Genomic DNA, 27,296 nt, shown 5'->3' on the forward strand with positions numbered 1-27,296 from the left:
GCAGATGAACCCTTTAACGTGCACTTATGATGTACTTGAAATCTTAAAAGTATATATATACTCACCTAAAGGATTATTAGGAACACCATACTAATACTGTGTTTGACCCCCTTTCGCCTTCAGAACTGCCTTAATTCTACGTGGCATTGATTCAACAAGTTGCTGAAAGCATTATTTAGAAATGTTGGCCCATATTGATAGGATAGCATCTTGCAGTTGATGGAGATTTGTGGGATGCACATCCTGGGCACGAAGCTCCCGTTCCACCACATCCCAAAGATGCTCTATTGGGTTGAGATCTGGTGACTGTGGGGGTCATTTGTGTAGAGTTTTGTGACATGGTGCATTATCCTGCTGGAAGTAGCCATCAGAGGATGTGTACATGGTGGTCATAGAGGGATGGACATGGTCAGAAACAATGCTCAGGTAGGCTGTGGCATTTAAACGATGCCCAATTGGCACTAAGGGTCCTAAAGTGTGCCAAGAAAACATCCCCCACACCATTACACCACCACCACCAGCCTGCACAGTGGTAACAAGGCATGATGGATCCATGTTCTCATTCGGTTTACGCCAAATTCTGACTCTGCCATCTGAATGTCTCAACAGAAATCGAGACTCATCAGACCAGGCAACATTTTTCCAGTCTTCAACTGTCCAAATTTGGTGAGCTCGTGCAAATTGTAGCCTCTTTTTCCTATTTGGAGATGAGTGGTACACGGTGGGGTCTTCTGCTGTTGTAGCCCATCCGCCTCAAGGTTGTGCGTGTTGTGGCTTCTCAAATGCTTTGCTGCATACCTCGGTTGTAACGAGTGGTTATTTCAGTCAAAGTTGCTCTTCTATCAGCTTGAATCAGTCGGCCCATTCTCCTCTCACCTCTAGCATCAACAAGGCATTTTCGCCCACAGGACTGCCACACACTGGATGTTTTTCCCTTTTCACGCCATTCTTTGTAAACCCTAGAAATGGTTGTGCGTGAAAATCCCAGTAACTGAGCAGATTGTGAAATATTTCAGACCGGCCCGTCTGGCACCAACAACCATGCCACGCTCAAAATTGCTTAAATCCCCTTTCTTTCCCATTCTGACATTCAGTTTGGAGATCAGGAGATTGTCTTGACCAGGACCACAACCCTAAATGCATTGAAGCAACTGCCATGTGATGGTTGATTAGATAATTGCAATAATGAGAAATTGAACAGGTGTTCCTAATAATCCTTTAGGTGAGTGTGTGTGTGTATATATATATATATTTAAAAACTGTACTTGCAGTTAATATAATATTAATAAAATAAAAGCCCACTTAAGTGATTTAGGCCTGGTTTCAAAGACAGGGCTTAGACTAAGCCTGGATTAGGCCATAGTTTAATTAAGACATTTAAGTAATGTTTATAAACGTGCCTTAAAAAAAATAATAATAAAATAAAAAACACATTACTGGTGTGCATCTTGAGACGAAACAAGGGTGCTGACCTATTTTAAGATCAATCAGTGCAAGTTTCTTTTAGTTGAAACCGCTCAGACTTACATTTTAGTCTGGAACTAGACTTGAGCCTGGTCTGTGAAACCGGGGGTTAGTGTTTCTTTTTTCTTTTTTTTTTACACACTTAAGTACATTAAGTGCACTAAAATGAAAAGTACACTTTAAATCATTGTTTTAATTATATTTTGTGGTGCTTTAAAGAAGTACACTTATTTTGATGTGTTGACTAACATGTGAAGTACTTGATTCAAATTTTAAATCTATTGTTATTTGATATTACATTTAAAGTTAATATATTTTAAATGTACTAAATTGCAACTCCATCATTGCAAATTGTAAGTACAATGCATGATGTACAACTTTGATAGAAATTACATTACAGTATGTTAAAATTATTTTTACCATAAATGCCTGTCAGTGCATTCAGCAGTACAAGTTTTATCCATATTTCCAAGACAATATAACCAATATACCCAAGACTATAGAAATTATTATAAATAATTGTGTACAAAGATATGCTCAAGTCCTACTTAAGTGAGCCAAAACAAAAAAGAACTCTTAAGTTGCATTGTATATAAATTGATATTTAATTGCAATAATCATATATATTATTACGTTAAGGTCTCATTTGTTAATGTATTAACATTTATCAACCTTTATTGATGTTAGTTAACAAAAATGTTCATGTTCACTGTGCATTACTATTATTAATATTAACAGTTAAAATGTTAAAATGAACATTATCTAAGATTTATGAATGCTTATTCATTCTTAGTTCATGTTAACTAGTTAATTAATGTTAATGAAACCTTTTAAAATACTAGCAATTCTGTCAACTATACTTCATTTTCACATGGAAAGACGTGTGTAAAAAAAAGTAATATATAGCTAGTGTATGAATTGTGTTAGCATCCGAGACAATCAGCATTCTAACTCAAGTATTAAAGATGGATTTCATCATATAAATGCATTAAAAACATTGAAACTAAGGAAGGGGCCTGTCCAAATGAGCCCTCGAGTATCTCGGTGTGTACGTGTTTGCTAAAAATGAGAGAAGACGAAATCCTAATAGAAGTTGGGCTTAACTCCAGAAACAGCCCGCCTGTATATCTGATTACTGGGGGCCAGTAATTTCTTTTTTAAATAAGGGAAAAATTGGATAGAATGAATGAAATTTCCCTGTAGTAGTGCAATGATGGTACCTCTGGAGATTATGTATTTTTATAATCATTCATCAGCGGTGAGAGTGCTCGGGCTTAGCATAATGGAATTGGTAAACTGGTTTAAGTCTGAACACGGGCTATACTATCAGTCAGACCATAAACGCTTATATGGAGAAGCCCGTCAGACGTTTGCTGCGGGACACACTGTGGGTTATATTGCCTGCAGATTTTACACATGTGGGGTGAGAGTGATTGCAGGAACCCTTGCCCCAAATATTTATTCCCAGAAAAACATGAAGCGCTCATGATGAATAACATTTGCTGAAGAAATTTGCCTGAGCTTTGGGCACCCAAACATGTTAATGCATGTAAATGCTTAATGCATATTAAATATGAATATCAATCTATAATGGACGAGTGTTGTGTAAATAAAACATGCGGCTAACTTTAGTTTAATGTGACTTTGCCAATTCAAGTGTTTGAACAGACTACAAGACTACGATTTATATTATTTTATATTTATGATAATTGTTTAAATATAATTTCTAGTAAATATACAGTAACAGACATTAATATAAATGTATGTAACTACATATTATTAAACAACTAATATAGTATTATATTAAGAGGCCATTGTTTTGCTTGAAAAGGTTTTATTTATTTATTTATTTTTATCTAATATTAGTGGCTAAAATCAGTGTACAGTGTGAGAATATCTCAATGAAATTATTGGTATTTCACCACTAGATGTCAGTATCAGATTTGCCTTATTTTTTCAACTTCTTGCACTTAATTTTGTGATCTCATTCTGTTAGTGAAAGGCAGGTTTTTTTTTTTTTTTTTTTTTTTTTTTATAAATAAAAAAGTTAACAAACAAGTCAACATGAATTTCTGAAATTCTGAATGCATGGTTTGCAATTTTTATAGCTTTTTATTGGTGAATTTGTCATAGCATAGCAGTTTTGTACCAGCCACAATTTAAAATATATAAATTAAAGAAATAATAAAGAAAAATAAAAAGTAGAAAGAAGGGATAGTGTTTATAATTTTGATGTAATAAAGTGACATTCAAAGTTATATTTAATAACTTTAAATGTGTCATATTCAGAAAACTGAATATTTGGTTGAAGAATTTGGTTGCTTTGGTTACTGGTATTCTCTTTATAATATAATTTGATAATTAAAATAACAATATTGAGAAAATTTTAAGTGATTATTTAAATATATAATGCATGATGTAAATGTGTGAAAAAAAGTGTATATAATAGACTTTTAATTACTAATTAGTAAAATTCATATGCACCAGTAAATGTAATGATACAGTCATGGGGATATATTTATAGTAGCCCATGGGAAAAAATAATTGGCGAATAAAATATGGTAGCATGCCTCTGCTTCATTTTATATGTATAAGTCTAGAGCGATGCATGTTTTCCCAGTTTGCATTGCAGCTGCTGGATTTATAGTTAAGAGTGCTTGATAAGGTAAGCAACACTATTACTACTGCAGATAGCTGAGTGATCTGAACAAATGCCTGACCATAAGTGTTAAACTCCAGCATGTGACTCATCACATTAATGCAACCACATAACAATGAACTAAAAACACTGGGAACACCTTAACACATGTTTAGTAATGCCATAGCAGCCACCCAGAACACCATGAAAACACTAAACAATGCACTTAAACAGGAGAACACCTTGGCCAATTCTTTGCAATTGTTTCATTGTTATACTGTCAGTAATTTGTCTTTTTTTATGCATGTGCCACATATACACTTTGTTTATTAGTGCAATATGTTTGAAGAAAAGTGAGTGTTAATTTATCTGTTTCAGGTTAAATGATTTTTCAAGTGTTATTTGCAGATATTTTCTAGTCTTCACTGATTTACATGTCTTAAAATTGTCGATTTAATACTGTAAGTAATCTGCCCGCTATATGCTAAATATTACAAATATGAACGGTTTTCAGAGGTTCAATGAAAATGAATTAACTTTTTCATAATGTATAATGCTTAAGCTTTAAAAAAATCCATAATTATATAATCAATAAATATTATAATTTATATATATATATATATATATATATATATATATATATATATATATATATATATATATATATATATATATATATATATCGGCATTTAAACAGACCTTTGCTCTTAATTCCGATCGGTCCAACGCAATAACGAAATCTGAGCAGGTCTAAAAACTGAAACCGTTCATGCTGCACTTTACACTTTGGAAAAGTTATATATTTTTTTAATATGAGCAGGCCTACAAGCTGGGATTGGTAATGCTGCACTGTAATCATAGTTATTTATTTATATTTTTCATAATATTTTATTATGTGATATTGGTTTGAGACTGAGAGTATTTTATTTAGTGGAGAACTTTGCAGCAGTATTTTATTTCTTATTCTTTTTTTATTTTATTATAAATTATATTTTATTATTTATTTTATTTAAAAAAGTATTTTAAAAAAGTGTAAAAAATTGTTAAAAAAATGTTTATAGTAATAAACAACCTGCAGTTTAATGTTTGCATTTCTTTCCCTTACTGTACCGAAAATGAACTGAACCGTGACTTTAAAACCGAGGTACTTACCGAACCTGATTTTTGCTTACCGTTACACCCCTAATATATACACAGACACACACACACACACACACACATACAAAACACAGGCTAAAGTTTAAGTATATTTTGTTTGGATTCCCCTCAACCCTTTTGTCTTGGATTCAGATTTGCGATTCACAAAACAAATCACATAAGCTGTTTGTGTAGTGAAAGTAAAAGTAAAAGTCAACAGAAACATTTATACTTGAGTTAAGTAAAAAAATAAAAATACTGATATATAGCATACGTTTGTTTATAGTTCTTTACAATACATCATCTCAGGTTAAAATACTGTATGTAGTATGAAGGAGTTCCGCAGGGTTCACTCCTGAGCCCAGCAGAGTTCTAGAACTGTACCCAGCATCCTTTTCGAGCTCAACATGGAGGAACTGACGGTGGAGGTCCGTGGCTCCAATGGAGCTTATTATAAGGTAAATACTTTACTCCATTATCTTTTACTGTGCACACGCATTCATTTCTTAAGACAGCGAGGATGATAAAACCTTGCAGAAAATATTGGAAATCGAGCCACATCTTTGCGTTACTTTCGACGCATATAAATAGTAACATACTCGACTTGGTGGCTGTTAGCCGTTAGCCGGTTAGCAGCAGCGCGAGGATGGTATATAAATAACAAAAACAATGCACAAGAATAATGCTAACGTTTGTTTAACTTCGACTTCAAATACAAAAGTGGTTTGCATTAGGAGAAACTGAGTTTTAAGTTTAGAGTAACTGACTTTTGGTTTCAGTTTGTTTATCTGCTAACTAAGTGTTGAATATTATTCAGTCGGGCGCTCGGTTATAATCGTCTTTCAGCGATTTATATGAACAAAACCATAATGAATGCTTAGATAAAAGACAATACTACTTAAACACTAATATCAAAATCAGTAATTAGGCGTTGTTGTTCATTTCAAGCATGCTCTCGGTCATATTCGTTGGTTTTACTATCATTATAGTGAAGCACATTATGATCTGTTAACTATTCAGAGCCATTTATAATGAAAATAATCTGTTTATCTGAACAAATGAGATGGATGTGTGGGTTCAGCTGAACTAAAAGATGCCAGGAAGCCCATATTCATAATTTAAGGTGTGGTCAGAAATGATCAGATCTTGTATTCCCAGTCCAGATTGAGTTTCTCTCAAGAAACATCCAAGCAGTGTGTGGTAGTGTAGTTTTAACATGTATACATGAGTCTATAGCTTTCTGCCTAGAGTATATCTCTATAGTGGCTCTGGAGAGTCTAACTGAAGTTATTATTCCCTCTCCATCTCATCCTTCAGTTATTCGCTCAGGTTTATCTCAGCTCATGTCAGCTGTTCTCTGTCCATCAGAAGATATTTTAACACCGCTCTATTTTGAGAGGAGGTTTAGAGAGTTTATTTGTATATCATACACTGAGTTTATATTTGATCGATCCCACCGAACAAAACAACACTCCTTTTTGAAATATTGTTTTAATGTTTTATTCATCAGAAAGAATACTATTATTGCCATTATGACAAAATGAGTTTTATGTTTAACCACACTTCAAATAACTTTATTCATTGAAAAGTTCAGCTGCGAAAACACAATTAGAAAGTGTTTTTTTTTTTTTTTTAATATAGTGTTGGAAAAGTTTACAGTGTTTGTTTGCTTTATACATTTTTGCAATTTGTATTATAAATTTGTTATACTTTAAAAAAAAATATTTATATTGTAGTGTTTGCTCTTTTGAATCTCTTAACTTTTGGACAAGTGTTATTTTAGTATTTTTCAAATATTATTGTTATTTTGAAATAATTTGAAATTGAAACTTGATTGAGTTTTCTTTATAAATGAAAATTATTTTTAATTAATAATTTCCGTTAGCTGCCATGTGAACATTTATTTACTTATTTGTTTATTTTGTGAAAGAATTATATTTATTCCAGCTTTAATAACAGTATTTTGAAGTTTTAGTTAACACTATTTCAAACCGCAATTTCATAATATATTTGTATTAGCAAATTCTATTCAATAGAGCTTAGTCTTTTGTTATTTTATTATTATTTAAATGCTATTATAGTTTTTATTGATGTTTTGAATTTATTTTTATTTTAGTTTTGTATATAATTTCTTTTTTAAATACATTTTATATTTACACTTTTTTTCAGTTAGGTACCAAGGCATCGTTTCTTTATTTTTTTTTTCTGACTAATTTTTATACTTTATTTGAATTCAGCTTTAATTCAAATATCACTTTTTCCCCCCAGTTTTAGTTAACGATTGTAACCCTGTTTGCACTGCAAAATTCACAACTTGTTTAATAGCATTAGTAGATCCACTTTTAATAAAACAAAACAAAAAATCTAAATAACCAATAAATAAGTTATACATATATTTTTTTATATAAATCTCGTTATTCCAGGGCTTTGTCAAAGACGTTCACGATGACTCGCTCTCCGTTTCGTTTGAGAATAAGTGAGTAGAAGCTAATTGTTTCCAATCATGACATAGCTTTCGTAATGCGCTTTGGTAGACGAGCATCATTATATCAATGTTTTTCTCAGCTGGCAGCCTGAAAGACAAGTTCCCTTCAGCGATGTGCGGTTACCTCCTCCTGCTGACGGCAAGAAGGAGATCAGCGAGGGAGAGGAAGTGGAGGTGAAGTCAGACGTGCTTCTGTTAGAGCCCCGTACAGCCTCGAAGCTCTTAACACGTGTTGTTCTGCGTTCAGATTCTGTCGCGAGCGAACGAGCAGGAGCCCTGCGGCTGGTGGCTGGCCAAAGTGCGCATGATGAAAGGAGCCGTAAGTGTCTCGCGCTAAACTCTCCGTTTCCTCTGAAGAGATCTGAGTTCACTTTCACTTCTGCTTCCTGCAGTTCTACGTTATCGAGTACGTGGCGTGTGACGCTACCTACAACGAGATTGTGACGTTCGAGCGCCTCCGCCCGGTCAACCGCAGTAAAGCTGTGACGGAGAACACGTTCTTCAAGTGCAGCGTTCCTGTCCCAGATGATCTCAGAGCAGCGTGAGTACAGCCTCAGAACGGACACATCACTGGTGTTGAAGACCAGCAATCATTCACACTAGCACAACCATATCATACCTACTGAGGTGCATCCTGGGATATTGATGTTTACGTAATATCTAAACAAAAACTCTTGTATTATACCAATTCGGTTTTTGTCATGAAGATAGCATTAGATGCTGACATGGCATTACAAATAAATAATAAATAACTACTAATACTACTATTAATATCTAAACAAAATAGAAGCTGGCATTTGTATTTGGTGTGTTTGTTTTTTATCGCATAACTTTTGGATTATTATTTTTTGTTATTATTCAAATGTTGTTATTTTTTTTTGAATTGGCTTTAATTTCCGTTTAATTCTTTTTTTTTAATTTTTTTTATTCATGTCCAGTTATTTTCCAGTTTTATTTTTAAAAAGTTAATAAAATGTATGTCAAAATATGAAACTATAGTAATAATAATAAATATTTTCAAATAAAATTTAAAAAATGTAACACAAATATTTAAAAACAAATTATTTGAATTTGTAAATGTTCGAATTAGATTTTTTTTTTTTTAATTTCCAGTTGTTTTCAAGTTTTCCTAAAAAGAAAGTTAATAAAATATATATAAAAAATAGAAAAATATTAAAAAGTTAATAAAATATATAACAAACTATATATATATATATGTACACATGCATAATTTCCCCACAATTTCACACATTTAATCATAAGAATTGGATTTTAAATGTATTTGATCATAAATGATAAATAAAATAATAATAATAAATTCACGTAAAAAGACTATTTCAGTAATGAGGGTCACCACTGTATATCAATGACAATTTGGGTGTGAAATGTGCTTATCTTTTGTGTAAACATCTTTTCACATTACATTTTGGTGTGAACGTAACACATTTATAATCGCGAGAGCGTTGATTAAACCCATGAGCTGGTTTCTTCTTGGCTCGTGTTAGATGTGAGAACGAACAAGCCCACAAGGACTTCAAAAAGGCGGTCGGAGCCATTCGGATCGTTTACAGCCCGGAGCAAAGTGAACTGGTTGTGTTGGTGAGTCCCAGTTAACCTCTGCACTTCTGAGAGTAGGTTTAAACCTGACGAAAGCTTAACCAACACTGTTCCCCAAACACCTGTAGTCCATGAGTGAAGCCACTGTCAAGCGCGTCTCTCTGCTGAGTGACATGCACTTACGCAGCATCCGCACCAAACTCCTGCTCATGTCCCGCAACCAGGAGGCCACCAAACATCTGGAGGTACATGGATACTGCTCGGTTATTTATTTAGTCAGTTAATGTTACAAAGTTTGTGTTTTTATGATTTTAGTGAAACCTAATAATAATAACCATGCAGTGTGCAACTGGAAGTATTAAACCAGGGTTGAAAGTGAACTTTGATTTACTCTTTCAAACGTGACAAGCTCTGTGTTTGTAGAGTACGAAGCAGCTGGCCTCGGCGTTTCAGGAGGAGTTCACCGTGAGAGAGGACCTCATGGGTCTGGCCATCGGAAGCCATGGCAGTAACATTCAGCAGGCCCGAAAGGTGCCTGGAGTTACCGCCGTCGAGCTGGACGAGGACACGCGCACCTTCAGGGTGTACGGAGAGGTGCGTCCGCCCCCTGCACACACACTCATCACGCTATACAGGCGCTGTCTAACGGATACCATGCACTCTTCAATGTCTCATCGCAGACTGCTGAGGCGGTACAGAAAGCAAGGAATTATCTGGAGTTTCTGGAAGATGCAGTGCAGATTCCTCGCAATCTTGTTGGTATGCATTTTTTATTGTATTTTTTTTTAAACAAATTGTACAAAGCTTAAAATGAATGTAAAATAATTTAGAGTGCACTTCCCTTGTTTTAGATTTATATAGTACGTAGTATTTATTAATGCTTTTAGCTTTAGATTTTTCAGTTTTTGGTTTAATTCTAGTTTAAGCTTTAGATTTGTGTTTATTCTTATTTCAGATTTAGTAATTTTAATATTTCAACAAACTTATTTCAGATAGTTTCCAATTTATTAAATGATTTTTTTAGTTTTTCATTTCATCAGTTTTTCATATGATGTTTATATTTTACTTCACTCTATTGTATTTTATGTATATGACAGAATTTATTTTGAAAGTTGTTGTTTTTTATTTACCAGTAACAACATTTTAGTGCAACAGGAAATTGTTCGCAACCGGATTCTTTTATTTTAATTTTATATATGTATTTCAACAAATTTGTTTTGGTTCGTTGTCAAGGTAAAAATTCTCATTCAAGTTTTCATTTAAAGTTTAAATTTCTAAAATAAGTTTAATTGAATTTCTACACAGGAGTTCACTCGCAAAACGTAACTTTTTATAATATGAGGTGGGAACGTGATCATCTTAAAAAAGATAATGTAAATGATTAGTGAGGGAAGCACAAAGTTTCTCAAGGTTTGTGAGAACACAAAAGCATTCAAATAGAGTCAGTTTATTTTTTTTTATCATGTTAACTTTAACTTTCAAAATTATGCTGACAAATCATTTCTCTTTGTAGGGAAGGTTATTGGAAAAAGTGGCAAGGTTATCCAGGAGATTGTGGATAAATCTGGTGTAGTGAGAGTACGCATCGTAGGAGACAACGACAACAAACTCCCACGACAGGAAGTAAGACATCTGACAGTAGCACAAAGAAGAAGCCAGATCTATATATATATATAAATACAATAATGTATTGTTGTTCTTAGGGAATGGTGCCATTTACATTTGTTGGAACGAAGGAGAGCATCAGCAATGTTCAGGCCCTGCTGGAGTACCATATATCTTATCTGAACGTGAGTATGAGAAGGCTGTCCGCGCAGTGCTGAAAGTGTTGGAGGAGCTGAAGCGCTTGTCTGTGGTGCAGGAGGTGGAGCAGCTGCGGCTTGAGCGGCTGCAGATTGACGAGCAGCTGCGTCAGATCGGGATGGGCTACAGGCCTGTCCCAAACCGCCCCAACGCTGAAGAGAGCAGCACCCACATCAACCGCTCGTACTCCAGCAGGGGCCGTGGCCGCCGGGGGCCCGCACACATGTCCGGCTACGGTACGGTGAACCTCTCTAAATAAACACGTCCAGGTCAAGCTTCAGCACACATTTAGAGGAAGTCATAGATTCAGTGAAAGCTGTTCTGCAGGCACTAACTCCGAGCACTCGTACGCCTCGGAGACGGACTCGGAGCGCAGGGAGGAGCTGAGCGACTGGTCCATGGCAGGAGAGGAGGCCGAGCACATCCCCAGACAGCAGAGGGAGAGCCGGAGGAGACCGGGAGAGGGACGGGGACGCAGAGGACCTGGGGGCAGGGGACGCGGATCAGGAAGAGGGCCGTCCGACTCCATCAGCTCAGGTATACTGGTCCCCTTTCTGCCCTTCATCAGGAACACGTGATTCACCAGCATAGATTTTAGAGCTTTGTTACGTCCGATATTCCATGTTACCCAAAATTCTGCATTCTCCTTTCATTTTTAATTTTTTCTGGAATCTATTTATCGGTCTAATCGAATATTCATTCAACTTTGACATTTAAGAATTTACCGAAATTCGCATGCTAAATTTTCGCACGTCAAAAAATAAATTCGACCTCACGTTATGTCAATCACGATTGGACACTGCCTCCGAAACTTTCGTCCGTCAAAAAAATAAAATTCGGAACGGGTTCGATTTTCTTCGTTTTTCGCATCCGTAAAAACCATAGACTGTATAAAAACGCATTGTGAGAGACGTTTCAACAACTCAGCCAGCGTAAAACTGCTGGCAATGGTGGTGAATGAATCGCCAGTGCTCAGATTCCTGCAATTCGTACCTTAGACAAACTGCCAGTCTCTGTTTAGGACCAATTGATTCACAGAAATTGGTGGTCTTCTTTTTAATATGTGTCTCCAGTATCGCTAGCAAAACATCAAACTGAGCCACTGACATTCGAAAGTAAACTTTAATCGGTCTGGATAATCCCTCTCTTCTTGGAGGTGGAACTCTCCTTCCTCTCTAAACAATCGCAGGAGTGGATGCTCTTTCTTTTTCTCTTAAGAAGAGAGAGGACAAAAAAAATCATCCTCAATACTTAAAGACATTTTGTATTGTTTTGTGTTTTTTTTGTAACGTATTCATTAATACGCATCGCACTCAGTGTGCAAGGTCTCTGTGCATGACAAATTTCTACTCAGACATTACAGAGCCACATATATCACATGGAAGAAGAAAAAAAAAAGGTTTGTTCCTTGCATGTTGCATTGCACAGTAAGTATTAATTATAGTTGTTGTGTTTCCTGTCAGTCCTGAAGGATCCAGATGGAAACCCGTACAGTCTGCTGGACAACACCGAGACGGATCAGACCGCAGACACAGATGGCAGTGAGTCCCAGGTGAACCCCAGCCGTCGCAGGCGCTCTCGTCGCCGCCGCACAGATGAAGACAGCACAGTCATGGATGGCATGAGCGAGTCTGACAACGCCTCCCTCAGCGAGAACGGCCTCGGTACGACCCGCTTCACTGCATCTTACCGTCTCAAATAAAGTCTAGAAACATTCAACTGCAATACATTCACTTAGTATCGAGGTTGTTTTTATTCAGATCGATGTGAAACTCGATCCATGTACCCTGCAAACACGCAGAGCTGTAAATGGGAACATTTCACAGTTTAATATGTGAAGATAGACATTGTCCTACCCTGTTCAAATGGTATTCATTTCATTTGTGCAGGTCTTAAAAACTCTTAAATTTGAGCTTAAAAATCCTGCAGTGATGCACAATGAATCTCTTATTTACATATTTAGATAAGCTGATCGGGTCAGGCGCTCCTCAACACTTTCTCATAGGACTTCTTCGATTAGTTGGAGTTGATAACATGACCAATTCCACAAATTGCAATTAGCTCAAGGCTTTTTCCAAAACGACTGTGGGTATTTAAGGTCAGGCTTTTCACTGGTCTCTTGTAGATGATGCTGAAGCTAAACCCCAGCGGCACAATCGTAGCCGCCGCCATCTCCAGCCTCCTGAAGAGAGACAGCCGAGCACCGGTAGGAATTAACACAGGGTTTGTGTTCGAGCGAGTGTTAGTGGGGAAGTCATGGCCTAGTGGTTAGAGAGTTTGACTCTTAACCCTAAGGTTGTGGGTTTGAGTCTCAGGCCGGGAATACCACGACTGAGGTGCCCTTGAGCAAGACACCGAACCCCCAACTGCTCCTTGGGCGCCGCAGCATAAATGGCTGCCCACTGCTCCGGGTGTGTGTTCACAGTGTGTGTGCACTTCTGATGGGTTAAATGCAGAGCACGAATTCTGAGTATGGGTCACCATACTTGGCTGAATGTCACTTCACACTCACGCTCACACTTACACTTAATCCAAACTGCATGGCACTAATCGCCTGGAATAACATCAGGACTTCAAACTAAAGCCACACCATCAAACAATCCAGATCACAACATCATGTGGCAAATAAATCAAGTTTTCTCCTGAATGAAGTTCTTTTCAGTGGTCTGTTACACTGATAACTGGCATTTGCATGAAATAACATCCAAAAACTGAGTTTACGTTCATCTGGAGCTTATGAATTTAAACTGGTTTCACAATTGTAAATGACATTGTTTTTAATACTCTAGGCATTGATTTGCATGCTTTGAGTAAACACATGTCAGTCTTTAACTCAAAGGAGGATTCTGATGTTTATTTACTGACGTGTCGTTCCGAACCCTGAACAGAGAGTGATCGTCCAGCTGAATCCTCCTCTCCGCCGCAGCTCTCATATCTCTGTTGTTCGTGCACATACTCAAACTTCACGTGTCGGATCATGGTTAGCTTTCTTGCGTCCCGCTATCAGATAGATGGGTAGATCTGAGAGCTCCGGCAGAGGAACATTTTCAGAGCTTGACTTTTGGTCTGTTCCTCACGCAAAGCTATTTCATTTTAGAACTATAAAGCTCTTTGGTTAATGAAATTACTGATGTCTTTTGCAGTTACTGTGGCTGACTACATATCACGAGCCGAATCTGAGAGCAGACAGAGAAACGCGAGAGATCTGAGGAAGAACAAAAACCACATGGTGACTCTAGATTTCTTCTTTTATGCATCTGAGCGACTAGTTTTCAAATGAACATGTTGAAATGTTTTGTGTCATCCACAGGGTCAAGTGGAGCTCATATCGGAGCACAGCCCCGCTGAAGCCGTGAGCAACGGCCCCACCAAAGCAGACGATCAGAGCAAAATGCCGCGAGCTTCTGCTGAGAAGACACCCAAAGCCAAGCCAGCCGTCGTCAACGGAGTCTCCTAATCCGTTCGCTTCATTTCTCCAAACTCATAACCTTTACAGTTTTACAATAGTGCTTGTACAAGCTTGCCAAAGATAGACGTACGGACTTCCACATTCTCGATTGCACTTTTCAGTTCCTTCACTATGGAACAGATAATTACAATGAAAAAAATAAACTTACGTCACACCTGTATTCCTGATCGGATGTTGTGCCTTCAGAGCATAGTTTCAACATTTTGTTGGCTGGCTATAGAGCAAACAAACTGAAAAAAAAACACTTGTCTGAATACAGAAAGATTTGCAGACATCCTTAGCTGCTTTTTGTTACGTTTTTAATATGCAACCACTTCTTCACGAGGGGTTATGGGGAAACAAGGAGGTTTTGCACTGAAGTAATTTCTTGACCTTTAGAATAATGTTAGTCTGGAAACTGGTCTGCTAACTGTCCATTTTAAATGCTGTATGTACAACACTTCCTGAATGATTGCATTGGGTTCATCTTTTGACTGTTGGGTTGTTGTAATGGTGGCAACCAAGACGGTTTTTTTTGGTTTATTTATTTTTAACTGTACAGTATTTAAAGTTAACAACGCAGTGGTTTTTAACACTAAACTGCATTGAACTTCTTAGCACACAGATTACAAATCTGGGCTACTGAAAGCTCAATTTTCAGATGTTTTGTTCTGTAAACTACGTTCTTTAGTCCTTGTTTTTTTTTTTAAGATCATTCTGGTTGTTTGATGTGCAATATGTTTTGTATGCAGGTAGTTCATAAATAAACATTTGATCTTCCAGCCAAAGTTGGTGTATCAGTTGTTTTGGTCTTTCTTGTTCAAACAAGGCTCCTGAATCTTTCAGCTTTCCTTTGTGTAAAGGTGTGGTAACTTCTGAAATTATTTGGGGAATCTGAACGGTGTTGAGAATTTTGCATGAGGGCAAAAGATTCCCAATGCAGATTTTGCAACAATTAACAGGTAATGAATCAGTTTTTTGCCACATTCAGCAGTGGTCCAAATTGATTCATTTTCATACAAGAGGTCAGATCTAGAGGACAACATGGTGTTTAATGATCATGTAAGAATTCAAGTGCATCAGACAGGGCTCATTCAAACATGTGACGAAGATCTATTTCTTCATCTGTTCGTCAAGTAAATCTTTAGCCTCGTTGATTTTTGCCGCCAGATATGGGGCTCCGCCTGCCGAAGAAACACATACACTGACAGCTCAGAGGAACTCAGATCCTGCAGAGTTTTGTATGTAATGCATTTTACGAAACGTGGTCTCACCTCGGTCAGGATGGTTTAATATCATCAGTTTTCTGTGTGCGTCTCTGATCTTGTTTTTGTTAGCGGTAGGACTAAACAAGAGAATGAAAACTGTTAAGAAATACACATGGGTCAAGCTTTGTACATTTCCTTTAATCTTATGATACTTAATATGTATTAGATTACTATTTACGTAAACATGTTTAGAAAGCAGATTAAAGGCTCATTCACACCGAAGACGTTAACTATAATAATAAATGTGAAGTTCTAATAATCCTAGAAGTACTATGAAATTATGATGAAATGAGTTCTATGAGAATAGTGGGGTCCTCACTACTGCCATAACATACAGACCTGTTCATACAAAGAAAGATGCAGTGAAATGAGCAGTTTTAGTGTATAACATGATATTTCTTTTTCATTGACAAAGACATAATTTGTGAAAACAGACTACCTGACACCAAGAATAAGAGAAGCTTCTCTCCTGGTCATCTTTGGTTCAAATCCACCTCTGTAGTATCCGCTACCAAATGCCTGTCACACACATGTAAACTGTGTCTGTTAAAATAAAATTGTCTGAGTTTATTAAGATAAAGTATGGATTATAGTATAGGAAGAATATAACTTGCAGATTTGGATGCCTCCAGAGCTTGTTTCACTTGCGGCTCCATATGTTTCATGGCTTGCATTGCATAGCGACCTGTAAAAAATGGGCCATTAGAAAACAATCAGGCATAATTAATCAGCAGATGTGGAATGTGTCATGTTCCTGTGCAGATTTATCATATTGTACTGGATTCTTACCTGCAAACCCTGCTGCTGCTAGGGTAATGCCCACGGCCACCATGGTACTGGCCTAAAATACACAAAACAATAACCCTTGATTGTGCAATTTGCATTAATTGAGAGGCAATTTGCATTATTTAACGCAACCACACATCTTACATGTCAATCATAACACATTACTTATATACAGACTATTTCTCATCAACAGCATTGATTACAAACCTGATTCCAAAAAAGTTGGGACACTGTACAAATTGTGAATTAAAACAGAATACAATCATGAGTAAGTTTCAAATTTCGGTATTTTATTCAGAATACAACACAGATGACATATAAAATTTTTAAACTGAATTTTTTTTTATCATTTTAAGGGAAACATAAGTTGATTTTAAATTTCATGGCATCGACACATCTCAAAAACAGTCTGCAAACGTCTGGGGACTGGGGAGACAAGTTGCTCAAGTTTAGGAATAGGAATGTTGTCCCATTCTTGTCTAATACAGGCTTCTAGTTGCTCAGCTGTCTTAGGTCTTCTTTGTCACATCTTCCTCTTTATGATGCATCAAATGTTTTCTATGGGTGAAAGATCTGGACTGCAGGCTTGTCATTTCAGTACCCGGATCCTTCTTCTACGCAGACATGATGTTGTAATTGATGCAGTATGTGGCCTGGCATTGTCATGATGGAAAATGCAAGGTCTTCCCTGAAAGAGACTACGTCTGGATGGGAGCATATGTTGGATATGGTTGGAACTTGGATATACCTTTCAGCATTGATGGTGCCTTTCCAGATGTGTAAGCTGCCCATGCCACATGCATTCATGCAACCCCATACCAGCAGAAATGCAGGCTTCTGAACTGAGCGCTGATAACAACTTGGGTTGTCCTTGTCCTCTTTAGTCGGATGACATGGTGTCCCAGTTTTCCAAAAAGAACTTCAAATTTTGATTCGTCTGACCACAGAACAGTTTTCCACTTTGCCACAGTCCATTTTAAATGAGCCTTGGCCCTGAGAAAACGCCTGCGCTTCTGGATCATGTTTAGATATTGCTTCTTTTTTGATCTATAGAGTTTTAGCTGGCGATGGCGAATGGCATGGTGGATTGTGTTCACCGACAATGTTCTCTGGAAGTATTCCTGAGCCCATGTTATGATTTCCATTACAGTATCATTCCTGTATGTGATGTAGAGCCGTCTAAGGGCTGAAGATCACGGGCATCCAGTATGGTTTTCTGGCCTTGACCCTTACGAGATTGTTCCAGAATCTCTGAATCTTTGGATGATATTATGCACTGTAGATGATGATAACTTCAAACTATTTTTCTCTGAGAAACTCCTTTTTGATATTGCTCCACTATGTTTCGCCGCAGCATTGGGGGAATTGGTGATCCTCTGCCCATTTTGACTTCTGAGAGACACTGCCACTCTGAGAGGCTCTTTTTATACCCAATCATGTTGCCAATTGACCTAATAAGTTGCAAATTGTTCCCCAGGCTGTTCCTTATATGTACATTTAAACTTTTCCGGCCTCTGATTGCCACCTGTCACAACTTTTTTGGAATGTGTAGCTCTCATGAAATCCAAAATGAGCCAATATTTGGCATGACATTTCAAAATGTCTCACTTTCAACATTTGATATGTTATCTATATTCTATTGTGAATAAAATATAAATTTTATTTAGTAAATTTAGTAAAAAAGATTAGTAAATTATTCCATTACTTTTTTACTCACAATTTGTAAAGTGTCCCAACTTTTTTGGAATCCGGTTTGTATATATATATCATAATCATATCTGACAGTAGCATACAATATTAACCCATTTAAGATTGCACAAGTTTCACTTGAAGCTTTATGTTCTATAGTGTAAAAATATTCTATGTTAAATAAACAGACGTGGAATATATTCATATGTCAAATATCTATAAACATGGATGATTTGCTCAGGCTGTCAATCTAAAACAGCACTGTATGTCACTATCAGTTAGCAATATGCTAATGCTATGTCCCTTTTGCTTTTAAACTGCTTGATAAAAGCATAAAAAATCGCGTCACATTGGGTTAAAGTGAAAGAGGAAACACTTACCATTTTCTCTGCTTTCCTCTGCTAAGGTCCTGTGTTGTGATCGTCTATAATCATAACTTTATTCATATCTGAATGCTAAATGTCAGGCTCACGTGTTGTTGTTGTTATGGTGACTTCTGAACTTCATAGAGCGACCTGCTGCCGCAAAACGAGCCAGCACGTCGCAAAGCCCGAACTAACTGACGTCAGAGAATGTCTCTGCTGACGTCTAATCGTCAGGCGCAAAAGCATGGCTGCTCATGTGGCTGTGTATGAAATGCCATACTTACTGCTTACTACCAAGTACACAGTGCATACTGCCCTACTATTTTTTAAGGAAGCGTGTCAAACAGTATACAATAAGCAGCAGATGTTTCAGAGTAGTATGTTTAAGTGTTGTCACATGAAATATTATCTTACAAACAAATGTGCCAACCCTTCTTTTCACAAAGGCTCATAAGGCTTCATAGTACCAAATAATGCCATATTGCCCAACTTAACTCATTTCATAATTGATTAACTTTACATATTGGACAGAACTGAGCTCTCTTTAACTGAACAATGATATTTTTGGCAGTGGAAAAAGTAATATATTCTACACTAACTGAAATCATGATACATTCTGTTATAGCAGCATTTTCTTTAGCAACAGGCAGATATTTATACATCAGTACTGTAGTAGGCCTGCATTATAAAACAGTAGGCTACGCAATAACATACTGAAACCATAGATTTTATTAGATAAATGCCACTTTAATGGGACAAAAACCTAACTACAGCTAAGCATACATAACGCTGTATTATTAATGAGGCATTTTATCTCCACTTTTGAAATATTTACTTAATTTTTATTGAAAATAAATGCCTTTCTGATCTGCTAAGTAATGGGAAAAGAAGAAGAATGAGTCTTTTACCTTAAAGTAAATACACGCCGTTTCTTTTTAGAGCTGCTTGACAGTGGAATCGAATTCTGTTTTTTATATATTATATGTATATATTATATTGCTGTAATATTATTATTTAAAGTCTTTGAAACAATCTGTACTGTATAAAACGTTATGATAAAGGAAATGTCATCTGACTTGATCGGAAACGTGCCGCAGAGATTAAAGTACATTTTATCTCCTAAAACATCACATGAGCGCATTGCATTCTGTGAAACAGTATTCCATGCAGTGTCTTCAGATGCGTACTGTACATCTAATTTCAGCAAATTTAGGTAATCCGGGCATTCCATGCATACAGAACATTCACTTACTATTCACAGTATATACTGTACTTCAGTATAGTAGGAGTTGTGTGGTAGTATGCCATTATGAACACAGAAGGTTTCATTGTACTTGAGTTATATCTAGCAGATTCTGGTCGTCCAGGTAATCCATGCATACAAAAAAAAAAAAAAAAAACATGTGCATAATATGCACAACATACACACTGGATACTGCATAAATAGTAAGAGTAGTATGATAGTATGGCATTTCGAACACAGCCCATGTCACAAGTTTTTTGTAGAGCTCCTTGGTCTCATGATAGTAACAGTGACAACTATCTGATGGAAATAATTAATGAACAGCTGTGTTTAAAAAATGGAAACTTGTTTGTATAGAAACACATTACATGTAAACTAAAGATAATAGAATATAAGCCTAGACTTTCTATATGACCTGGGCCTATTTTCAAAAACTAAGCCAATGTGTTTAATACAAACTAATCTGACCAACTAGCAGTTAGCCAAGTGGTAATCGGACTTATTTTATTTTTTTATTTTTTTAGTTCAACATAGACTTATCTACGCTTGTATGTAACAAAATTAAATACATATGACCAGCCTTAAAAAAAAGATGACTATCTTTTATGCAACCAGCCCCTAAATGAGTGAAATCATTTAAACACACAAAATCAAACGTTATGACCGAGTGCCATATGTCAACGGTTATATTTCCCCCTAAATCAATATGAAAGTATATAAAAGACATGATATATTATATTTTCGTGACAGTTTCTCAGATGTCTCAGATGCACAGTTAGGCAGTGTCTATTTACACTGATGCAAAGAGCCAAACTTGTTGTCAAAGCTTAAAATAAGTAAATAAATAAATAAAATTAACTTAAAATTAACTTTTTTTTTTTCAGTAAAAAAAAAAAAATATATATATATATATAAACATAATTGTAAAGTATTTCTACATCATGGTACTGTTTGTTGTACTTAGTCTACTGTAACTTACACTGATTTATTTATTTTTTATTATAATTTTAGTAACATAATATAGATATTACAGTGTTGCTCTGTTACGGATCACTCAGAGACAGAGGAGTAACAGATGAAAGATGGTATTTATTGAATGGACACAAGCAGAGGAGCGGGAAGTGAGGAGTGGATGGGTGTTGGGATCCGTGCCGGGAAGGAGGGGACCACACACACGCACCGTGGGGCTTTAGGAGGATCCTGGTGGTAATCCTTGGAGAGAAGATGGAAGAAGAGTCTTCGGAGGTTATCCTTGGAGAGAAGGTAAAGAGGAGTTAGTCCTAATAGTTAGCGCAGGAATGATCTGGTTGCGAACGTGACCGGACAATGACTGGGTGCGTGTGTGTGGCTTTTGTGGTGCTGTGGTGGATGATAGGTGATGCGGATCAGGTGGTGATGATTAGTATTCAGGTGAGGGTGTGCGCCGTGATTGTGTGGAGGTGGAACCTGGCGTGTTTGTGACAGTACCCCCCTCCCCAGGGCCCGCTCCTGAGGGCCGGGGACCCCGACGTCGTGGTGGGCGTCCTCTACCCCTGGGAGCTGGTCGGTTGGGGTGTCTTGAGTGGAAGGTATCCAGCAAGGAGGGGTCCAAGATGTTGTTGCGTGGGACCCAGGAGCGTTCCTCTGTACCGTATCCTTCCCAGTCCACTAGATACTCCAGCTGCCCACCACGCCGCCGGGAGTCCAGGATGTCCTTGACCGAGTAGGCTGCGCCGCCATCTAGGAGGAGAGGAGGGGGGGCTTCCATCTCGCCAGGTTCTGTGGAGGGAAGAACAGAAGGATGGTGAGGTTTCAGGAGTGAGACATGGAAAGTGGGGTGAATCCGGTACTCGGGAGGAAGTTGCAGTTTGTAGGTGACCGGATTGATCTGCTGAGTGATAGTGAACGGGCCAATGAATCTGGGACTAAGCTTGCGGCAGGGTAGACGCAGACGGATGTCCCGGGTAGACAGCCAGACCTTCTGACCGGGTTGGTACTGGGGAGCCTCGGAACGGCGAAGGTCGGCTGCCGTCCTGCGTCTACGGAGCGCCCGTTGTAGTTGGTGATGGGCCACGTCCCAGACCCTCTCGCTCTCCCGGAACCAATAGTCGACCGCGGGAACGTCAGAGGGCTCTCCAGACCAGGGAAACAGGGGTGGCTGGTAGCCGAGTACGCATTGGAAGGGTGTGAGCCCGGTGGTGGGTTGACGGAGGGAGTTCTGTGCGTACTCGGCCCACCCCAGGAATTGGTTCCAGGAGTTCTGGTGGCCGTGACAGAAGGTACGGAGGAAGCGTCCGATCTCCTGGACCTTCCTTTCCATCTGCCCGTTGGACTGCGGGTGGTAGCCGGAGGACAGGCTGATGGCCACACCTAGGAGGGAGTGAAATGCTTTCCATACCCGGGAGACGAATTGGGGGCCCCGATCCGACACTATGTCCTCTGGAATGCCGAAGTACCTGAAGACATGGTTAAACATCAGTTCTGCCATTTCCATGGCAGTGGGGAGACCCTTCAGAGGAAGAAGACGACATGCCTAAGAAAATCTATCTACAACAATCAGAATACATGTGTTATTATCAGAGGGAGGAAGGTCGGTCATGAAATCCACTCCCAGGTGTGACCACGGGCGGTTGGGGATGGGCAGAGGATGGAGTTTGCCAGATGGTAGATGGCGAGGACTCTTGGACATGGCGCAGCTGTTACATCCACTCACGTACCTTCTGACATCCGAGGCCATGTTGGGCCACCAGAAGCGTTCCCGTAGCAACGAGAGGGTTTCATTGACCCCCGGGTGACCAGTGCCAAGTGATGTATGGGTGGCGTGGATGAGAGGAGTGTGACGTGTCCTAGGGATTGTACTGGTGTCCTGGTGGGCAACCCGGCGGAGCGTTGGTAGGAGTTTTGGCTGGAGGTAGGGTTTCAGCAGACCAAGTGATAGGGGCAACTATAACCTTGTCTGGGAAGATGGGTTCGGGGTTCTCAGACCTCTCTTCGGGTGAGTAGCATCTGGACAGAGCATCGGCCTTAACATTCTTCGCCCCAAGGCGGTAAGTGATGGAGAACTGGAAGCGGGTGAAGAATAGCGCCCAGCGGGCTTGTCTGGGGTTGAGTCTCTTGGCTGCCCTAAGGTATTCCAGATTTTTATGGTCAGTGAGAACTTGAAAGGGGTGTTTGGCTCCCTCCAGCAAATGTCTCCACTCCTCCAGGGCAAGCTTGATGGCAAGTAGCTCCCTGTTGCCAATGTCGTAGATTACCTCCACCGGATTGAGCTTCCTGGAGAAAAAGGCACATGGATGGAGACGGCTGGGCGTCCCCTGCTGCTGAGACAGGACCGCACCCACTCCGGTGGTAGAGGCGTCCACCTCCACGACGAAAGGTAAATCAGGGTTAGGATGCACGAGGAGTGGGGCAGTCGTAAAGGCCAGCTTCAGGGCCTGGAATGCTTCGGTGGCGGCAGGAGTCCATGACAGGGACTTGGGCTTCTGACGAAGGAGGTTGGTTAGAGGACTGGTGATGGTACTAAAGTTCTGAATGAATCGTCTGTAAAAGTTTGCAAAGCCAAGGAATCGCTGTAGTTCCTTGATGGTGGTAGGAATGGGCCAATCCCGGACGGCGCTTACCTTCCCCTCATCCATCCGGATGCCACTGCGGTCGATGGTATAGCCAAGGAACTGCACTGAGGGCTGATGGAATGAGCACTTCTCTGCCTTTAGGTAGAGCTGGAAGTCCCTCAGGCGTTGCAAGACCTCCGCAACGTGGCGTCGATGTTCGGCCTGGCTCCGGGAGTATATCAAGATGTCGTCGATGTACACTAGGACGAATTGATGGAGGAAATCCCGGAGCACCTCATGCATGAAATCCTGGAATACGGAGGGGGCGTTTACTAGCCCATACGGCATCACGCAGTACTCGTAGTGGCCAGTAGGGGTGATGAAGGTGGTGTTCCACTCGTCCCCCTCGCGTATCCGGATGAGGTTATACGCGCTGCGGAGGTCCAACTTGGAGAATACAGTGGCACCACGGAGATGTTCTAGGGTATAGATCCGTCCCCTAGGCACTGGTTCACCCGGCAGCAGATCTATAGCACAGTCCCATGTACAGACAGAGATTCTGGGCCAGCCGTCTTTGATGCTCCGCCATAGTGAGGCGGTAGGAGTCCACGAGCATGGGCTCGCTGGCTGGTTCTGGGGAGCTGACGTTCTCTGGTCGGCAGAGCGGAGAGGAGGAATGCGCCTGGCCCTGATGCTCTTCTAAGCATGACTGCATACGAGTGGCGAAGCGGATGGACAGCTGGATGAATCGCTCGAGGCCGATGGTATCCTCGCATGCAGCGAGATGCAACCGCACTCTGGGCTCCAATCCTTGGCGATAGGTAGTGAGAAGGGCCTGTTCGTTCCACCCACTAGAGGCCGCCAGAGTTCTGAACTGCAAGGCATAATCATTGACAGACATATTCCCTTGTTTCAAGTTGTATAATCTCTCACCTATTGAGGAGTCCCAGGCAGGTTTGCCGAAAACTTCCCGGAAATGTTCGATGAAGCTAGAATATGACTGGGTTACAGGATTATTCTGGGTCCAGAGAGAATCTGCCCATTGTAAAGCCTTGCCTTGTAACTGGGAGATAATGAAAGCTACCTTAGCTCGATCCGTAGGGTAAGAGAGTGGTTGCATCTCCAGGACCAGTGAACACTGAAGCAAGAATCCGCTGCATTCCTACGCCGAACCAGAGTAGGGCGCTGGCCGTGCCATGGGACTGGCGTGCACGGCTGGTGAAGGAGGGATGATGGGATCCGCGGAAGTGCTCGCTGGTGGTGGTGATGCAGGTGCTGACATTAGTGTACGGCGGAGTGCATAAACTAATTCTTGGAACGGATCCGTGAGGCTCATGCTTGTGTCTCTCGGTGCTGGTCCGGTCATCTGTTACGGATCACTCAGAGACAGAGGAGTAACAGATGAAAGATGGTATTTATTGAATGGACACAAGCAGAGGAGCGGCAAGTGAGGAGTGGTTGGGTGTTGGGATCTGTGCCGGGAAGGAGGGGACCACACACACGCACCGTGGGGTTTTAGGAGGATCTTGGAGGTAATCCTTGGAGAGAAGATGGAAGGAGAGTCTTCGGAGGTTATCCTTGGAGAGAAGGTAAAGAGGAGTTAGTCCTAATAGTTAGCGCAGGAATGATCTTGTCGCGAACGTGACCGGACAATGACTGGGTGCGTGTGTGTGGCTTTTGAGGTGCTGTGGTGGATGGTAGGTGATGCGGATCAGGTGGTGATGATTAGTATTCAGGTGAGGGTGTGCGCCGTGATTGTGTGGAGGTGGAACCTGGCGTGTTTGTGACATACCCATGAAAATAATAAAAACAATAATGGGAATACAACTTTTTTTAAACTATCATTTAATAAGCCTGACCCATAATTCATATGTCGTAATTGTTTGTCATAATTTTGACTTTTGGTTAAAATGATGACTTTATCTCATAATTATGATTTAGTATATCATAGTTTTGACTTATGTCACTATTGCGTTTTATGTCATAATCATGACTCATAGTTTAAACCTTTTATGTCTTAATTGACTTAGCATCTCATCATTTTGACGTTTTATCTCATAATTTTGACTTAGTATATCACAATTTTCACTTTTTCTTATCTCATAATCATGACTCATATTTTCGACGTTTTATTTCATAATTATGAGATACTTTAATTTTCATAATTCTGACTTCGATATATGTCATAATTGTTTTTGTTGTCATAATTTAGACTTTTTTTGCCATATTTATGGCTTCGTGTGTCATAATGTTCACTTTTTATCTCATAGTCATGGCTCATAACTTTGAGCTTTAATATTATAACGATAATTTACCAAACCATTTATTACCCCCTTCAATGTGGTTGGAACGTGCTTCCACAGAAAATATAATTTCATTTAAAGTTATTCCTGGAAATGATCAACTGTAGGTTTATCCAGGAAATTCGCAGTAAACACAAGACAAAACTCAGAGGGTTCTTCCCATTGGGATGGATTTCACTCCAGCAACAAATAAACGGTTGAAGGTCTTAATTATTTCCCCCATCATTTGCATAATTACAGTGCTTTTTCTCCAGCAAAGGACAGTATAGAAATTGTAAATTGTAGTGGATGGGGCGAAAGTCACATCTAATGACAAACGCGTCCCCTGCAAACTCCTGGCATGCCGGCTGGAGCTTCAAAGGGATTGCAAAAGCCAACACCAATGAGAGTTTTGCCCCCAAATCACATGGAATTACAGTGGAGGGTGCATGCACTGCATCTCCACACAAAAAGCCCAGAGGAAGCAGCCATTTCTGTTGGTTTTATTAAACCAACCAAGCAATTAAATTCTTTTGTTCAGGAGAGTTCTACTTCATTGATTAACAAAAGCGGGGATATAATTTTTTTTTCCAGCCTTTTTCAAAAGCCTGAAATGTCAAGCCTTTTAAAGCAGATTATTCTGCCTGTGTGCAGTGAATGCAGCCCGAGTAACCTTTTGTCTACAATTAAATATTCCAGCATAAATATAAAAGAAAATCAGAGATGGGGAAGATTGACTCGGGAGAGATTGGCGAGGTAGATTCTCACACTGATAGTGCAAACAGCTTGCTTCTGATTAAATATGCCACCGAGTCTCAAAGCATTTGCTTTCTGCCGCAGAGAGAGGAAGCTGCTGAGAATGAGAGGAAGAAATGTATCGCCCCATCTCTCCGGCCCCAGGCTTCCTTTAGGCATCTCAAGGTATTTGGGGATCTTTTTTTGTATGTTTGTTGTTTGTTTGGATAATTATTTGCTTTAATATCAAAGGCTATTCCTGCCGGGGAGCCGCCTGAATGGAGTGCAAATCAAAAGTTCTGGGCTTGTTTATGATGCACACTTTGATAATTGGGCTTGACGATGTGACTTTGGGGACGCGAGGTGTTTATTTGCCGTTTGCCCAAGGCTCTTGCTGTGGGGAGCTTTTCTGGAAATGCTTTTCGCTTCGGAGGACATCTTTAAGGCCTTGCTGTTTGCACGCGTGTTTACTTGTGGAAGTTTGGCGACGGGGTTTATTAACTCTCAAATCACAGACAGTTATTCAGATCAGAACTTAGATCTGGTTAGGAGTAAAGTGAGGGTTAGGTATCAGTATATTTGGTTCTGTAATTTGACTAAAAAGGACAGAATAGCAGTTTTTGGTGCACAGTTAGGAATATATATATATATATATATATATATATATATATATTTCAGCTTCACAAGGAATGCAAAAGACTAAACATAGGGTTATGTTTAATGCTCAACTCTATTTAAACACATTTTTCTTTCTCTCGTCTCTATATGCATGTGGATATATATATATATATAATTTGATATTTTTATAAATATTTTGACAATATGTATTAGTATGGAGCTATGAATGTATGAGTTTACAACTTTAC

General features: G+C 39.2%; 2 protein-coding genes across 2 annotated transcripts; one reads left to right on the plus strand and one right to left on the minus strand.

Moving 5' to 3' along the window:
• Positions 1-5,592: 5,592 nt before the first annotated feature.
• Positions 5,593-15,320, plus strand: LOC132131073 (RNA-binding protein FXR1-like). The gene is made up of 17 exons (XM_059542997.1): positions 5,593-5,697; positions 7,663-7,715; positions 7,805-7,898; positions 7,972-8,043; positions 8,117-8,265; positions 9,230-9,323; positions 9,410-9,526; positions 9,705-9,875; positions 9,962-10,040; positions 10,795-10,904; positions 10,985-11,071; positions 11,143-11,320; positions 11,412-11,621; positions 12,548-12,748; positions 13,210-13,290; positions 14,228-14,313; positions 14,395-15,320. The coding sequence occupies exons 1-17, from the start codon at positions 5,647-5,649 to the stop codon at positions 14,539-14,541; spliced, it is 1,980 nt and encodes a 659-aa protein (XP_059398980.1). The 5' UTR covers positions 5,593-5,646; the 3' UTR covers positions 14,542-15,320.
• Positions 15,321-15,565: 245 nt separating this feature from the next.
• LOC132131074 (mitochondrial import inner membrane translocase subunit TIM14-like) lies at positions 15,566-18,814 on the minus strand. The gene is made up of 6 exons (XM_059542999.1): positions 18,656-18,814; positions 16,590-16,641; positions 16,415-16,485; positions 16,240-16,319; positions 15,807-15,877; positions 15,566-15,716 (listed from the first exon to the last, which is right to left on the minus strand). Exons 1-6 carry the CDS (start codon positions 18,656-18,658, stop codon positions 15,646-15,648), a joined length of 348 nt encoding a protein of 115 aa, XP_059398982.1. The 5' UTR covers positions 18,659-18,814; the 3' UTR covers positions 15,566-15,645.
• Between the last annotated feature and the right edge of the window lie 8,482 nt (positions 18,815-27,296).

Source organism: Carassius carassius, chromosome 48 (genome assembly GCF_963082965.1).
Source record: "Carassius carassius chromosome 48, fCarCar2.1, whole genome shotgun sequence".
Classification (NCBI taxonomy): domain Eukaryota; kingdom Metazoa; phylum Chordata; class Actinopteri; order Cypriniformes; family Cyprinidae; genus Carassius; species Carassius carassius.

Bases quoted from the DNA above. Each gene is read 5' to 3' on its own strand.
- LOC132131073 (XM_059542997.1), top strand. From the start codon at position 5,647: ATGGAGGAACTGACGGTGGAGGTCCGTGGCTCCAATGGAGCTTATTAT. The intron at 7,716-7,804 runs GTGAGTAGAAGC...TGTTTTTCTCAG, and splicing joins TCCGTTTCGTTTGAGAATAA to CTGGCAGCCTGAAAGACAAG. The intron at 11,321-11,411 runs GTACGGTGAACC...GCTGTTCTGCAG, and splicing joins CGCACACATGTCCGGCTACG to GCACTAACTCCGAGCACTCG.
- LOC132131074 (XM_059542999.1), bottom strand. The intron at 16,486-16,589 runs GTAAGAATCCAG...CATTTTTTACAG, and splicing joins AGCAGCAGCAGGGTTTGCAG to GTCGCTATGCAATGCAAGCC. The intron at 15,717-15,806 runs GTGAGACCACGT...TTTCTTCGGCAG, and splicing joins ATTAAACCATCCTGACCGAG to GCGGAGCCCCATATCTGGCG.